This window comes from Phascolarctos cinereus, unplaced genomic scaffold (genome assembly GCF_003287225.1).
Source record: "Phascolarctos cinereus isolate Bilbo 61053 unplaced genomic scaffold, phaCin_HiC Scaffold_1;HRSCAF=81, whole genome shotgun sequence".
NCBI classification, from domain to species: Eukaryota; Metazoa; Chordata; class Mammalia; order Diprotodontia; family Phascolarctidae; genus Phascolarctos; species Phascolarctos cinereus.
In genome coordinates this window covers 59,545,749-59,561,021 of record NW_027555514.1, presented here as the reverse complement: position 1 = coordinate 59,561,021, position 15,273 = coordinate 59,545,749, and the positions used below count along the sequence as shown (strand labels likewise).

The window sequence follows — 15,273 nt, the reverse complement described above, 5'->3', positions numbered from 1 at the left end:
TGTTAAATAAAATATATTTTGCATGTAAAATTATTGCTTTTCTACTAAAAAGCAGAAGTTTGCCTGTAATAAATCTTGTGGTTTTTATTTTTTTTTAGCACATCTCCAAGGTATCAATTTAATAACTATCAAAGTAGCTACTGCAGTTGTTGCATTTAAATTGATTTACATGTCAAGACTGGCAGTTTAGCAGCTGCGCTATTATTCCTAGATCGGTCAATTTACTTGAGAAAAACCTACTACTGAGTTCTACTGACCTGCCTGACAATATAGGCCCTATTTCTATTCCTGTAATTAGGCCTGCGACTAACTCAGAATATTTTTAATTAAAATATTTTGGTCAATGTGTTGCACCAAATTAGGCCTTTCAGTGCAGATTTAATTCTGGAAATGGTGTGATTAGAATATTTAATGAGTTGTGTGTTAATCAATTAAGATTAACAGGTTGTGTGTCTTGAACATACAGTATTTGAATGTGACTGTTTTGAGTTTTACGTTTTAGATGTTTCTCTTTTTTTTAATTTTTAAAATATTTGTCCAGCAGATAAATTTAAATTTAAAGGAATTTAAATCTTCAAAGTACAAATCTGCCATGTAAGACAGTGACAAGAAAGTTTCATCAAATGCATTTAGAAGAAGTTTTTTGTTTTCACTTCCAGGAAAAAAAAAAGGAAAACTTTAAATATATTTTTAAAACATATGTAATTTTATTAAAAGAACATACATGAAAATTTACCATTATATTTTTGCAGCCTAGGAATTTTTAATTTTTCTGAAGGAATTTAAGTTATCTGTCATTATAAGCAATCTGTTATCTCATTAAAAAGATTTTAAAAATAATACAAATTAGTATTTCAACCTTGAACCGTGTTATTCATGTAGAAATGTACTTAAGAAGAGAAAAATAATAACCATTTTATAGTGGGTTTATAACTTTAATAAATCATTCATGATAATAAATAGAACTCTTGTTTTTCCCAAGAAAATTCTTCCTTTTGCTGCTCTTTTTTATAGTGTATTCTTTATCACTATGATAGACAGGTAGAACATAGGTTCTTTTAGTGCAGGTGTCATTCCATGAGTCCATCATTTGGGGGTGCTATAGGAGCAGAAGACTTAGCACCTTTCTTATGGCCAGTTTAAATCCGTGGCATGTTGTATTGGTGTGAAGCTTTGACTGCTGCCTAAAACTGAAGTAAGGAACATAATGTTGGTTTTCCACCTCTAGGTCATTTGTATAGATTTTGGAGTCTTTCTCAACCGCCTTTTAAGTGCTGATGCAGTTGATGTTTTGTTTATGTTGTTGTTTCAATTGTGACCACCTCATGAAAACCTCTTATATTTGCTACTATAGGTATGATGATATTCTGATCAATGGACTACCAGATTGGCGACAGCCTGTATTCTACTACAGGCGGGTGAGAAAAATGAGCAATGCTGAGCTGGCATTACTCTTGTTCATTATTCTCACAGTGGGCCATTATGCTGTGGTTTGGTCAATCTACCTGGAAAAACAGCTGGTAGGTATTGGTAATAAATCAGATGATCTATAGTCTTCAGGATATATGTGTGTGTGTGTGTGTACATATATACATATGTGTGTGAATAGCATTTCAGAAAGTATGTTACTAATGCTTGGATATTTAAACATATGTGTGTGTATTTATATGTATAACCTAAATATCTTTTTGTTTTCAAAATTCATTATAATATTTGATATGTTCCAGAATCAATAATTTAAGAAGATATCTTGTGTTCCTTATAATTAAGAATAATAGCGTCAAAATAATATTTTGCATTTTAATTCATAGTTATACATTTGCTATTCACCAGAGTCTTGAGCTATGGCTTATTAGAAGATAGCAAAGATGTCTTGTTTTCATCAATTTCACTAAAGCATAAATAAACATTTTCTCTCATTATTATGTTTTTAATCCTTAAATATGATTTTAGACATTCCTTTTGTCACAGGACATTGAATACTGCATTTTAATTTATTTGTTTTTTTTAACTAAATAAATCACAAACTTGACTTAAGCATAATTTAACAACTTCTAGAGCCTATTTGGTATAAAGTCAAAAGCAAGGCACTAATTTACTCCCTAGTTAGTCTGGTATCCGTCTATTTAGTTATATTCTTTTATGGATTTTTATTTATATACTAAAAAATAATAAAATATAGTTTAAACTATTCCTGCATTACCATTTGATTACTCCTTGTTGAAGCGACATTATTAAAGTTGATGAATGAGAAAAGACAAGTTGAATGCTTTTTCTTCTTAGAAAACTTTGATTGCTATGGAGATACACATGACTGACAGAGCTGGACTTCATGTGTGTTTAAGGACTGGATACCATGGCAACAGTTATTGTTAGAGATAGATGATTTTACTTAATCATGTAGGACCCTACATACATTTGCATAAATGCTACTCCGTAATGTTTACCCTTCACAGAAGAGTCCCAGTAACATTCAGAGAGTCTATGTTAATGATAACCTGTAACTATAATTCTTTATATGTTAAGGATGAACTGCTTAGCAAAAAAAAGAGAGAAAAGAAGAAAAAGGCAGGAAACAAGAGTGCGGATGAAGGGAAACTTACCGCTCTAGAGAAACATGAAAGGTGGGAGCCTGCATAAATGCTTGATGATTTTAAAGTATGTCTTTGATATGTTACACAACTTCCGTTTTAAAAGAAACTGCCCATAATGTTTTAAGTGTTCAGCCTCTTGATAATAAGTACTTGTGTATGTATACCTAAAGGCAGCCTGTTCAGCCTTTGAAGAGCTCCAGCTTTGTTTATAGAGAGGTGATGGTCAGTAAAATATTACAAGTATATGTCTGTTTTACATTCATGCGTGAGGTTAATATGGAAAACTCCAGGAGCATGCTAAGACTTGAAGCAAACTTTCTTCACGAACTGTTTGAAAGACAGTTTCTGTTCTTAAGAGAAGTGTGTGCCACAGACATATTTTTCTTCCATATGGAAAACAAGTTATTTTTATGTTTGATGGTGAAACTGATAGGGGTTTTACCTTAACACTAAGCCAGACTTATATTTAACAAACTAGAAATACAGCCTTAGTGGAAAAATTCTGTCATTGCTGTTCAGTTCTGAAGCGACATAGGGAGAGAGTGACATTCAGTATATTCTAAAAGATACCACCATTTCTTCTATTGATTCATAGAAAGAAATAAAGGGTTTAAATAGTTCACACAGCAGGGGCATGAACTGGATCAATGTGGAATGGAGATCAGAGTCTACTCTGCTTGTCTTCTCTTCTGATGACATCAGTGAGTAATGCTTCAGTGAACTGCAAATGACATTAATTTTTATGTATTGGTTTGTTTATGCTACAGTCTTCATATCTGGTTGTCAGCACTTGTGAACATTTTGGTGAAGTAATCATAAGGTCTAAGAATTCATTTTATAAAAGTGATGAAAAGCCCAGGTTAGAGAGAAGGTTTTTGTTCTTTATCTTTATAAAATGATTGGAGTCTGGCTACCTGCCTTAAAATCTCAATCCTGGATTACCTTACTTGCTCTGTTTATTGTATTTGCTTTATTTACTATATTTTGTATCAAAAATCAAGTTAATCTAATGAATGTCATAAATGTTAAACAAGTTTTATTTTATTATGGGTCATAACACATTTTAAGGAAGGAATCATGCTGTTTGATGTTTCAATATTGTTTGTATTCAGGGAAAACTTGACCTTTTACTAAAACATTCCATTTACCTACTGGTTTTCTCAGCTTTACTATTTTTAAAAGAAAACTTTATTTACTTTAGATTGTTAATGAAACCACAGTGGCATGATTTGCTTCCGTGCAAGTTGGGAATTTGGTTCTGCCTGACTTTAAAAGCCCTGCCTCAGCTAATACAGGTAAAAGTCACCTTTCTTTCTCTAGTCTACATAAATATTTTAATTATCAGTAAAAGATGTGCTTGTTTTATTGAATCTTCTACATGTATTCCTAATTAAAATCTCACTATTTTTTATATATAACTTCCATCTGGCTTTTTTGTATTTTTAAATTTCTTTAAAATTTTCATTATACCTTAAACATAAAAAAGAATTTGTGTGTATGAATAGAAAACACATGCAAAGAAAATTACAATTATCACATAGCATATACTTTAAAGAGTATAGTCAGTGAAAAAGAGCAAGACTGAAATAGTTTATTACTGATTATTTAGCAATTAAGACTTTAGTTTCACATTTTAAATATTTTGCTCACTTATCTGTACAATTCTGCAAAAGCTTTTATTGTTTTTATTATAAGATATAAATTTAATAGGAAATTAAAAAATAGCATGAGTGTTTTTTCAGGTTATTGAGAGACATTTTATATCTTCTTGTACTGGTAACTTAAGTTCAGGTGCTTCTGCAACTGTTCACTTGTTGGTCAACCAAGAGAAAGCCTTTCTTTTACAGATGTGGTCTATAACAGTCTGCCACAGAATTTAATGTTTTTGCCATCTCAAACCAGCGCTGAATTTGTATATTGCACATAGGTGTTTGTTTGAGCAATAGCTGTCTCTTAGGCTAAGCCAGTAGAAGCTTAGAGTTTGACCACTTTTATAAATTTATTTGGAAAACGTCTCTTATCAGAAAATCATATTTATGTTTGCTAATTAAGTAAGCTAATAGCTACTTGCTGCAGATTTGCCTTCTCGATAGTCACATTTCAAAGATCTTCTCTATATGTAATTATCTAAGGAAACTGGTGACTTCTATGACTTATTACACTCCTTTTCTTCCTCTACTTTTCACCAAAATTTCCCAGTTAAGAAAATAGAACTTAAAATGTTTAACAAATTTCTAGGTTGGGAGATGTTCTTTTCCAATATCTGCTACCCGTCCACATAGCTATTATTGTCTTAGGATGGCTCAGAACTAGTGAGAAAAATGGGAATTGCTTTTGTAGTTAATTATTTTCAATTTCTTAGTCTTTAAAAAAAACCTGCTATTTTTATAGTGATTTCTAAAAAGGTGAATTAATATGAAGGGGGGAAAGCATGTGCATTTTTTTCAATGTATTCATAAAAGAGGGAAAACAACAAAAGAATTTAAGGTCAGATCTTATGTTGTGCATGTAAATAATTTTTGTCAGCATAAGATCTAGACAGTAGACAGTAGCAAAGTATAAACAATATAGTCCATAAAGAGATACCATAAATAGAATGTCACAAAGTTCAATTCTGATACCTCCTTTATGATCTTCACTTATAAGTAATTTGAAATTAAATCCAATTTGTAGAATTTACATACTGCCTGGTTAACATTGAGGAAGGATACAACCAAATGCTACAGAGTAATTAACCCAGATGAAACTAATACATCATGTACGTTTGGATTTGCAATTCATTATTTTAAGATTGTCTCCCAGTGGTAACTAAAACCACATGCTAGGAACTGTTGTACTTTGCCATAAACAAAAGTTGGGGGGGTATCTGTAAAGTATGAATTTAGATACCACGTAATAAATGCCTTATGTTAATGACTTGTTTTTCTCCTTTCAGTAGTCATATTTTCTTGGACTTTAAAGGTATCTCTGATCTTCAAAGTTTTAGCCTTTTTTATGTTTGTCTTGTATTCAGATTTTGGAAGACATGCAATGAGTCACTAAAACCTTGTAAACATAATTTTTATTTCTAAGCATTTTTTCCTTTAATTGACACCTAAGAAAACTTTGAATTTGCTTTTAATTAAGTTTTAGGTTTACCATACTTTGATTATTTAATTCATTATTTGGAAATTAAATTCCTATTTCTGATGCTCATCGCACAGCAATGTAGGTGGTATGGTAATAGTTTCATAGCTTAAAACTGCACTAAGATTTTGGGCCATCCTATAGTAATAAGCAAACATTTTAACCTGATTGATGTAGAAGGGGTAAAAAGAAACAGAATAGTGAACAGTTGCAACTCGGTCTAAACTTTGCCTTTTTTCTTCAGTCTAGAGTGAACTTCTGCAATTTTTACCTCAATTTTTCTTTAGCTCTAGAAAAAGAGCATTGGGAATGTGCGTGCCATACCTGCTGATACTCTTGTAAAATCTGCTGTAATTAGAAATCAGATCAGGATAAAATGAGACAATGTATAAAGCTCTTTGAATTCTTAGAGGGGAGGAGCCACACAGAAGGAGCTCTATCTCGTTATTTATTGATATTCCTCTATGCAGATTCATAGTGGTCGGTTCAGAAGCAAGCTCCGAGCTAGGAATAGCCATTTCAGAGCCAGCCAGTAACTGTCACCTATATCCAATCCTTTTCACTCTAGTCCTGCCTCCAACAAATTAATACAGAGACTTTGGTCCCTTCCATCCTCGCCACCATGATTGCCAGTAGTAATGCCATCAATTGTGACCATAGTTCAAGATATCCAGATTCTTTGGTTACCACTAACCAACAATCTATACCTCATGTAAGCAGAAGGGCCCGCTCGGCCCAGAGCCACAGCTTACGCCTTGTCTGACTACCTCCTCACTGACATTCCAAGGGGACCAGTTCCCTATGCTGCCTCCTGTTTTGAAACAAAAACTCAGGTCATTCATTCCTCAGATATTTGTTGAGGACTGACTGTGTGCCAGGTTGGTGGATTTTTTTCCTTCTAGATGCTGAAGGAGGATTCAAAGATAAATAAGACATGGTCTTTTCCCTAGAAGAGTTTACAATCTAGTAAAGAATGTATGCTTAAACATAGTTACAGTATAGAGCAGTACATGAAGATTGGTCTTTTAGAAATTTAGGGGACCAGATCTCTAGGTTTAACGAATGTCTTTTGAAAAATAAAAAAGCAAAAAAAAAAAAGTAAAATAAAAAAACCAAACAATAAAGAATGTTGTTTGGAGGAGATAGCATTTGAACTGGGTTTTGAGGAATAGGTTTGTGCAGTGTACGAAAAAAGAGCTGCATAGACAGTTACTCCCATTTGCTGACATTTTGAAAGAAATTGAATAAACTTATAACAGATATTAAAACAAAATGAAATCAGTAAAGTTAGGCAGCAAAACACTTGCACCTGTGTTTATAGAATAAACATTCTATACAGAGTGAAAACGGATATATTACCTTAGAAACCTTAAGTCCATTCCAGATAAAGCCAGTCAATGTACATATACCCTTCTCCAACATTCTGGGAAAGTTGTCCTCATACCTACCACTGATCTATAGTTTGAAAAAGACAGGGTGGTAGGGGAAAAACCACTGGCTTTGTAGTTTGAGGACCCAGGTTCAAATCTTAACTGAATACTACTTGTATGACCTTTGGTAAGTCACTTAAATTCCCTGGACCTCAGTTTCCTTATTTGTAAAATTAGGGAATTAGACTAGATAGCCTCTGAGATTTGAGAAGACTTTTAGAAATGTATAGATCAGTGGAGGTCTAAAGGCCTCATCTTCCTGAGTTCAAATTCAGCCTCAGACTCTTACTGGCTGTGTGACCCTAGTCAGGTCATTTATCCCTGTTTGCCTCAGTCCCTCATCTGTAAAGTGAGCTGGAGAAGGAAATGGCAAACCAGTCTAGTGTCTTTGCCAAGAAAACCCCACATCAAGTCACAAAGAGTTGGACATGACTGAAATGACTGAAAAACAACAAAGTATTTCACAGTCCTTTCTAGACACAGTTATAGTTTTGTGGAAAGAATTGATTATAAGAATAATCTTGGAGGTTCCTCATTAGGTTATAGTAGCCTTCCCCTTAATATATTCTGTGCTTTATTAAGATTCAGAGATAGAAAGCCTCCTTTTACCGCCATGCTTCTCACATTGTGACTATTACTAAGGATATGCAATGACTCCATTGCCATTAGGGCCTTTTCTTTCTCAGCCCTTTCCTTCCACTGGTTTGGACCCAAACAAACAAAACACTCATGGTTAATTAGCAAATGAATGACCTATGGTGGATTGGAAAGCATTAGAAGGAAACTGGACTGTCTGACCTCCAAATTCAGCAATAATTTTCTAAGCAAAAAAGGGGAGTGCCCAAAAGGTTATGCAAAATACTGTAATAACTTTTAAAAAGGCATTTCAGACCAACAAATGTTTGTATCCCTGTTTTATAGGCATGAGGGACAAAGGCAAGGAAAGATTAAGAAGCTGATCTGAACTTTTAGGATAGTTGAACAGTACAGTCGATGTGGAAGAAAGCAGACATTCTTTTGAGATACCTAAGACTAGGGGCAAAGTCTTCCCATTCTCTGAAAAGATGACATTGAGCACAAGTGATAGACAACCCAAATGAGGAATTGTTATTTTAGATACAAAACCAGCAGTGTTAAAGTGGATCAAAAAAGGTGAAAAATAAGAAATTCCCAGGAGTTAAAACTCACTAACAGAGCACTTGACTGCCTTGGGAGCTTCTCTGCTAGGATACTGTTAAAAGCCTTCCTGTATAGAGTTGTGCTAGATCCATCTCACGTTAACAAAATGTTAGAGCTGGAAGGAATTCTTAAGATCATCTAATTCAACCAGTGTATTTTATAGCTGAGGAAAGGAGGCCTCAAAAGGTTAAGCAATTTCCCTAAGGTAGTAGCAGAGTTAGCAGAACTGGATAAGAACCCCTATTTTGTGACTCCCAGGCCAATTTGGTTCCACCATATGTGGTGGGAAATCTGTCTTATTTAGCTGTTCTCTCCCCACTGGGGAGAGCTGAATGTTAACTTGGGTCATTTGGGGTGCAAGGAAACTAGGCCTGCCATCTCATTAGTGTAGGGAGCTCTAGGTATAGAGTACTCCCAGTGAAGAACTTCTGCTATCAATACAAATAGATATCTTTTCTTCAACGTCGTATCTTAGAGTTCCCAGGGCAGTGACTTGTCTGGGCTTACACAACCACTATGTCTCAGAGACAGGACTTGAATCCAGGTCTTTCTGACCCCAAGGCCAAATCTCTCTCCACTTATCCATCATACTATACTACCCCATGGCCATTATTCTCCTAGGGAGCATGATATACTGGATAGCTCAGGTCAATAAGATAAAATAAATCAGCTTTGTTTTGCATTGAATAGTAAACACTGCCATAAGTAGCCCCAAAAGAAGTTGGGACGCTATTAATAACCAAAGGGAAAGACAAGGAAAGGAGACAGAACCAGTCCAGTGTGAAATAGGCACTGGGCTTAGTGATGCAATCACACGATGACAGATAATACAACGTCTCCCCTTGTCTGGTGGCAGAACTCAGGGTCATTTCTCCCAATTGTCACCCCCTCAAGAGACTGCTTTCTCCATTATATATGGTGCCACCTCCAACAATGACTCTTTGATTCTCGGATATCCCATTTGGCACAGCATTAGAGCCTGCTGCTTCTGTAACTTTCTGTGTTATCACCTCACATGGAAGACTAAAATTGAGAATATCAGAAATTGTCCTTCTGATTCACTAGTTTTATTTGAGTAGTTTATGCAAAAAATGTTTTTGAATAGTTTGCTATCATGTCAACTGATTTTTATTAAATATTATGATGAATTTTATAGGAACACATTTCTGACAATAATAGTCATAACAAGAGCTGATATTTATATAGTATTTCACTACTTTCAAAGTGCTTGAAATATGTAGAAGGTGTTTTCAGACTATTTACCCTGTCAGGGAAGCGTCCATCATCTTAAGACTTACAGACCTACTGTAAGATTTGGGCTTTCCCAGAAAGGGAACTTATGTATTTGGGATTGTTAAGAGACATGTATCTCCTCACTCCAAGTCCAGCACTCCTCCAACAAAAAAATCATTGAGAAAATTGAATTTGGTTTGGAACATTTGTCTTTACAAGCGTAATTGCAGGAAAGCATCTCTAGTGTTTTGTATATTGAAGGATATCTAAGTTTCAAACGAAATGAGTCAAGCTGAAATGAACTTCAGAGAGGCTGGAAAGCTGCCTAGCTTCTTCATCCAGCATCTTCTTCTCAGTATCCTTCCCCCTCTCTTGTATTGCTAATCCCTCATTCCATGGTAGAAAATAGACATCCTCACTTCACATTGATGGAAAACACCAACCTAAGGTAAGCTAGCACATTTGTGTCATGGAGAAAAGTAAACAAGAGAGAATGAATGTCATGATGACATTTTGTCACCTGGATGAATTCCATTAGAAGAAATTGAGAGAGAAATTGGTAATGTGAATAAGCTGCCTGAATCCTCAGAGTTTATTGTACTTTCATGTCACTGACCTAAGGCTTAAGTGAATGATTTCATAAACAAATATATAAACACTATAATAAATTTTAAGAAATTAATGTGGAAGATTCTTCTTTAAATATTAGAGGAAAATGGTAATTCTATCATAGAAAAATTTGTGTGACCTACACCAAGTATTCATGTTAACATAGGTCCATTAGTCCAAGGGCTAAAAGAAATTAAACTGTTTCTCCCTCTCAGTACTTTAAATTTTTTTACCTTAGAATTTCTACGTGAGAGAAAACTGTGAATGTATTTCCTGTAGGCAGACATTTGTATTTTCTTACTTTCCAGATGTGAAGAGCAATAGGAGAATTGATATAGTAAGGCTGTGCAGGAGTTTTCATCTCCATTGAACCATGGAATCATAGAATGTTAGAGCTAGAAGGGACTTTAGATGTCATCTAACCCAAACCCTTCATTTTTTAAATGGGACCCCTAATTTTCCTTGGGCGTAGAAGAGGAGCTGCAATGAAGGCAAAAACTGATAATTTCTATGAGTCAGAAAGCCAATCACCTTCAGTTGGTTGAGATGATAGAAGATAAAATTTTTATTGACTTGTATCCAGAAGATTATAGTGCCTAACATAGTCCCTTGCATTTAGAAAGCATTCAATAAATACTTATTTTATAAATTTGTTGATTCAGGCCTTTGAAGGGACTGCAATCCATAAAGAGTTCCATAGCTTTAAAAAAAATCTATATAAGCATTATAGTGTGTACCTTGGGGAAAAAAACTATGTAAGCCAACATTGTGTCATTACTTTTCCTGGGAGGGCTACAATTCATCTTTTTTTTTTAAATTCCACTTCTCAGTTGATATTTGGATACTTCTATAGCCATGTACTTGTTTTCTGCATGATATTTCATGAGGACTAGTGATTTTAGAATTGACTGTCAGTTCTATTGCCATTCTTCTTATGAGATCAGTCAGGGAGGTTAACTTTATTTTGTTGATGTGTGTGTGTGTGTGTGTGTGTGTGTGTGTGTGTGTGTGTGTGTGTGTGTATGAATGTGGTTACCTTATCTCAGGGGAGGATATTCACTTTTAAAACAGCATAATAGCATTTCTTTTGAATTGGGATGGTGTAATTTTCAAAGCCTCATTTGTTCATGAAAAAACAAAACTGTGCCCATAATCAGTTTTTGATTTGTTCAAATTTGTGTTTTTATCAGTCGCTGAGGAAACGTTTCATAGATCTAGTCTTACAAATGTTTGGAGAAAATGTCTTGTTTGACAAAGCGTTCAATTCCTATTTAGATGTTTCTAGTCAGTGTTATCAGCTATATCAACTTCATTGCCTAATCATTTACACAACTTAAATGCAGTTTCAGAGGCATAGTCTGTGTCATTCCTAGTCATTGTCATGTTCTGTTTTCTCCATCCAGAGAGATAAAATCATAGCTAGTGAGTCTGTAAGGCAAGTTTCAATCCTGGTCATCCAGACTTGATTAGCACCATAGAAACCATACCACACTGCTACCCTTAACACTCTGCCAAATGTTGTTATGAGACACCAAAGTAGTATTCAGCATGGCTTGTGTGTTGGAGGAATTTGCCATCTACCTACACAAACCTGGCATATATGAAACAAAGGGAATCAAGCGCTTAATTATGTGATGTTGACATCAGTGTAATATTGTTGGAAAAAAGTGGAGAAGTAATCGAGTAGGGTCCTCGGAGAAGGTGAGGGTGAAACAAAGGCTTGACAGATGGGTAGAATTTGAAAGGAAAGGGTATTCGCAGCCAGGGAAGAACTTAAATAAAGGCACCAACGTGGAATGAGTGTCTACCTGGAGGACATTGCGGAGATGAGCCCAGCTAAAGCAGGTGGTATGTGGTGAAGAAATATTAGAAAGGAAGGGAGATATGTGGCCAGGTGGCAAAGGGCTTTGAATGTCAGGCAAAGGAGTTTGACCTTGATATGGCAAGCAAATGGAGACTATTTCTAGCTTCTTGGGCAAAATAATAACATTAAGGAAAAAAACGTTTTAGAAAGATTTGACAGTGGATAAATAAATCAAGAAAGTGCCTGGAGATAAAAAGACTATCCAGAAGGCATCTATCTTATCATGAGCGCAAATAGAGTATGAAAGAAATTAAGGAGGGAGAGAGCACTGACCATTAGGGAGATCAGGACAAGGCACCTACATTGAGCCTTGAAAGAAGGCAAGGATTGTGAAAAGCTAAGATGAAGAGAGAGTATGCTTGTGAGATAGCAGGTGGCATGTGAAAATGCACAGAGAAGGGAGGAGGAGCATGGAGCAGCTTGACCAGGCATGGCCAGGTCATTTAGAACAGATTTTTCTGAAAGGGAATAATATGAAATGTCTAGGTGGGGGCCAAATTCTAGAGAGTTTTAAATGCTAAGATGAGGAGTTTGTATTTTATCCTAGAGAAAGCAGGATGCCACTAGAGATTTTTGAATGGGGATAATCAGACCTATGTTAGCTATATAAAGAATGGATTGAAAAGGGGAGAGACTAGAAGGAAAGGAAACTAATTAGACAGCTGTACCATTTATACTCTGTAATGCCCATTGCAAGTAATTTTTCTTCTCTCGTCTCTATTTCTTGATCTCTAAATGAGGGGGTTGGATTAATTGACCTTTGGGGTACTTTCTAGTTCTAATCTAAATCTTTGTTTCTGTGAGGCATACAGAGCAGTCCAGTTGAGAAGTGAGGAGAGCCTGAACTAGGGCTGTGACAATGCAACTGTAGAGAAGAGGGTGAAGTGAGATGTCATGGAGGTTGAACTGGTTGGAAATAGGAGCAGGGAGAGGGAGGGAGGAAGAGTCAAAGATGACTTTGGGATTACCAGTTGGAGTGGTTGCAAAAGATGATGGTACCCTCAACATTAATAAGAAAGATTGAGGGGTGAGTAGAGATCTGAACCTCTGCATTCGTTGGCTCAGGAATCCAAGTAGAGAAGGCGGGTGATAGTGATGGTCCAGGCTGGAGGATTGGGAGGGCATGAAAGTGCTAGGACAAAAGTGGAAGACAATGTGATGTGGAACAGATGAACTCTGTGTAGTGAAGCAGATGAGGGCAGAACCGGAACAATGCCTTAAGAGGACAGGGAACACTAGAGAGATAAAGGTTTGCAACCAAGGTGAATGGGGGTTAGGCAAGTTAAAGGTGTGAGACAGAGGAAGAGACTGAAGGAGAGGAGGTGATGATCAGAGAAGGGAACTTGAGGGGCTAAAATCCTGTTAGTGATAAAGTTATGGGTAATAGTGAGTGCTAAGCTATGACCGTCTTGTTGCTAGCTATGGCATAGATATGGGAATTGATAAGGTTGATAACCTGGGAGGTCAGAGTATTTGAGGAGACATCAGTATGTATATGAAATATATATGACATCATCTATATCAACATGCGTATGAAAATCTTCAGTTATGAAGGCAGAGGTTGGAGTGGTGAAGTGGTACAAGCCACGTACCGAACAACTTCAGAAAGGAGGAAGAGTGACCTGGATTCTGGTAGATCCTAGCAAGAATAAATATTCATTACAGACCACTCGATACAGGATGATGGGACAAACCTCAAAAGAAGAGAAGCTGGTATGTGATAGTGGCAGAGAGGAGAATCTAGAATTGGCAGTAGAGAGTGTGATAAGACCAATATCCATCAGGACCTCTCCTCAACACCCTCCCTCCAACATGGATTAAAATAGATTTTTTTCCCTTAAAGGCTACAAATTGGGGATTTGATTGGTCTGGGGTGGCAAGGCTCAAACGATACCTGCCTTGATAACACTTCCTGGTGCCCTATCACTGTGTTAACAGTGGCTTCCTGGTCTCCTAGGAATATAAAAGAGCCCTTCTCTCATGGTGGATTCCTGAAAAACATGAGAATCACCACACCCTGCCCTCCTGAACAGACTCATTTCCATATGAAGTGGGAGGCTGCATATATAGAAGCTAAATGATGTCAGAGCTAAGGAAACATTTTGTCCCAACACTGAACCTGAACTAACAGGTGTTGACTTCAGGTCTGCTCCTGACAGGGAGCAAGTAATATTTCAGTTCTTTTTCCTGGCCTGATATATCTGAGAGGAAAAGGAGCAACCATCCAGTGTCTGTCTGTCTCTCTCTCTCTCTCTCTCTCTCTCTCTCTGTCTCTCTCTCTCCTCTCTCTCTCTGTATCTCTTTCTCCCTCTCTGTCTTTCCTCTCTCTCTCTCTTTCTCTCTCTCTCTGTCTCTTTCTGCTTCTGCCCTCTGTGCAGCACTCCACCAACTCCCAAAAAAAGATAAAAAAAACCTCTCCAAGTGAAATCAGAAGGAAAAAGGTGAGGAGAAACTGCCACTTACAGCCCGATTCTGGCTTGAAACCTCTGGCTCCAAGAGAGGAGACCTTTGTCCTACTCTACCCGCCTGCACACATGTCCAGCCCCAACATGTCTATCTTCCATCCTTCAGAGCTTGGACATCATATGTCTATCCCCAGCCCCTATGTGTCCTTGAACAGTGTGCCAGCTCCCTCCCTCCACAGGTATGCAGCCCCCTTTCTTCTTGCCTTCTTCTTCCCTCCCTTCCCTACATCCCTGGGCAAATTCACATCATGTAAACATCACTTTGTGTAGAGGTCTGCAGAATGGTCCACTTACATAAAGCGAGAACTGTCTGTAATTGGTTGACATTCATAGTAATGTCAGAAAGCAAATTGCTGGGTGAGGTGAGAGAGTAGAAGAGATGGCAGATAAGGTTGTAATTTGAAAGGAGGAGTAAGCAGGTAAATGGCTGATGTAGGTTCAGAGGTTCTTACCTTCAAAGAGAGTAAGAAACTATGAGGTCAATGAAGATGAATAATTCTAACACATTTATGTGGCACTTTAATGTTTGCAAAGCACTTTCCTCAAACCACCCTGTAAAGTAGGATGTACAAATATTCCCACTTTACAAGTGAGGAAAGTGAGGCATAAAGTAACTTGTTCCTAATCACGTATTCAGTCAATATCTAGGCAGGAGTCTCTTTACTCCTCTATTGAGTATTATTACTTAGCACTCTATTCAACTACACCAGACTGCCTCTCTGTAAGATTGTCAATACGAGTCCTGAGGAGAGGATGGAGTAGAGAAGTAGAAT

The 15,273-nt window shown here is 36.5% G+C and overlaps 1 protein-coding gene across 1 annotated transcript in view; it reads left to right on the top strand.

Annotated features, from left to right (window-relative positions):
• The window catches only part of DNAJC1 (DnaJ heat shock protein family (Hsp40) member C1), a 255,794-nt gene that overhangs the window by 98,614 nt on the left and 141,907 nt on the right, over positions 1-15,273 (top strand). The window contains 3 exon segments of the mRNA XM_020966879.2: positions 1,355-1,520; positions 2,527-2,624; positions 3,796-3,889. Coding sequence (XP_020822538.1) covers positions 1,355-1,520; positions 2,527-2,624; positions 3,796-3,889 — 358 coding nt within the window.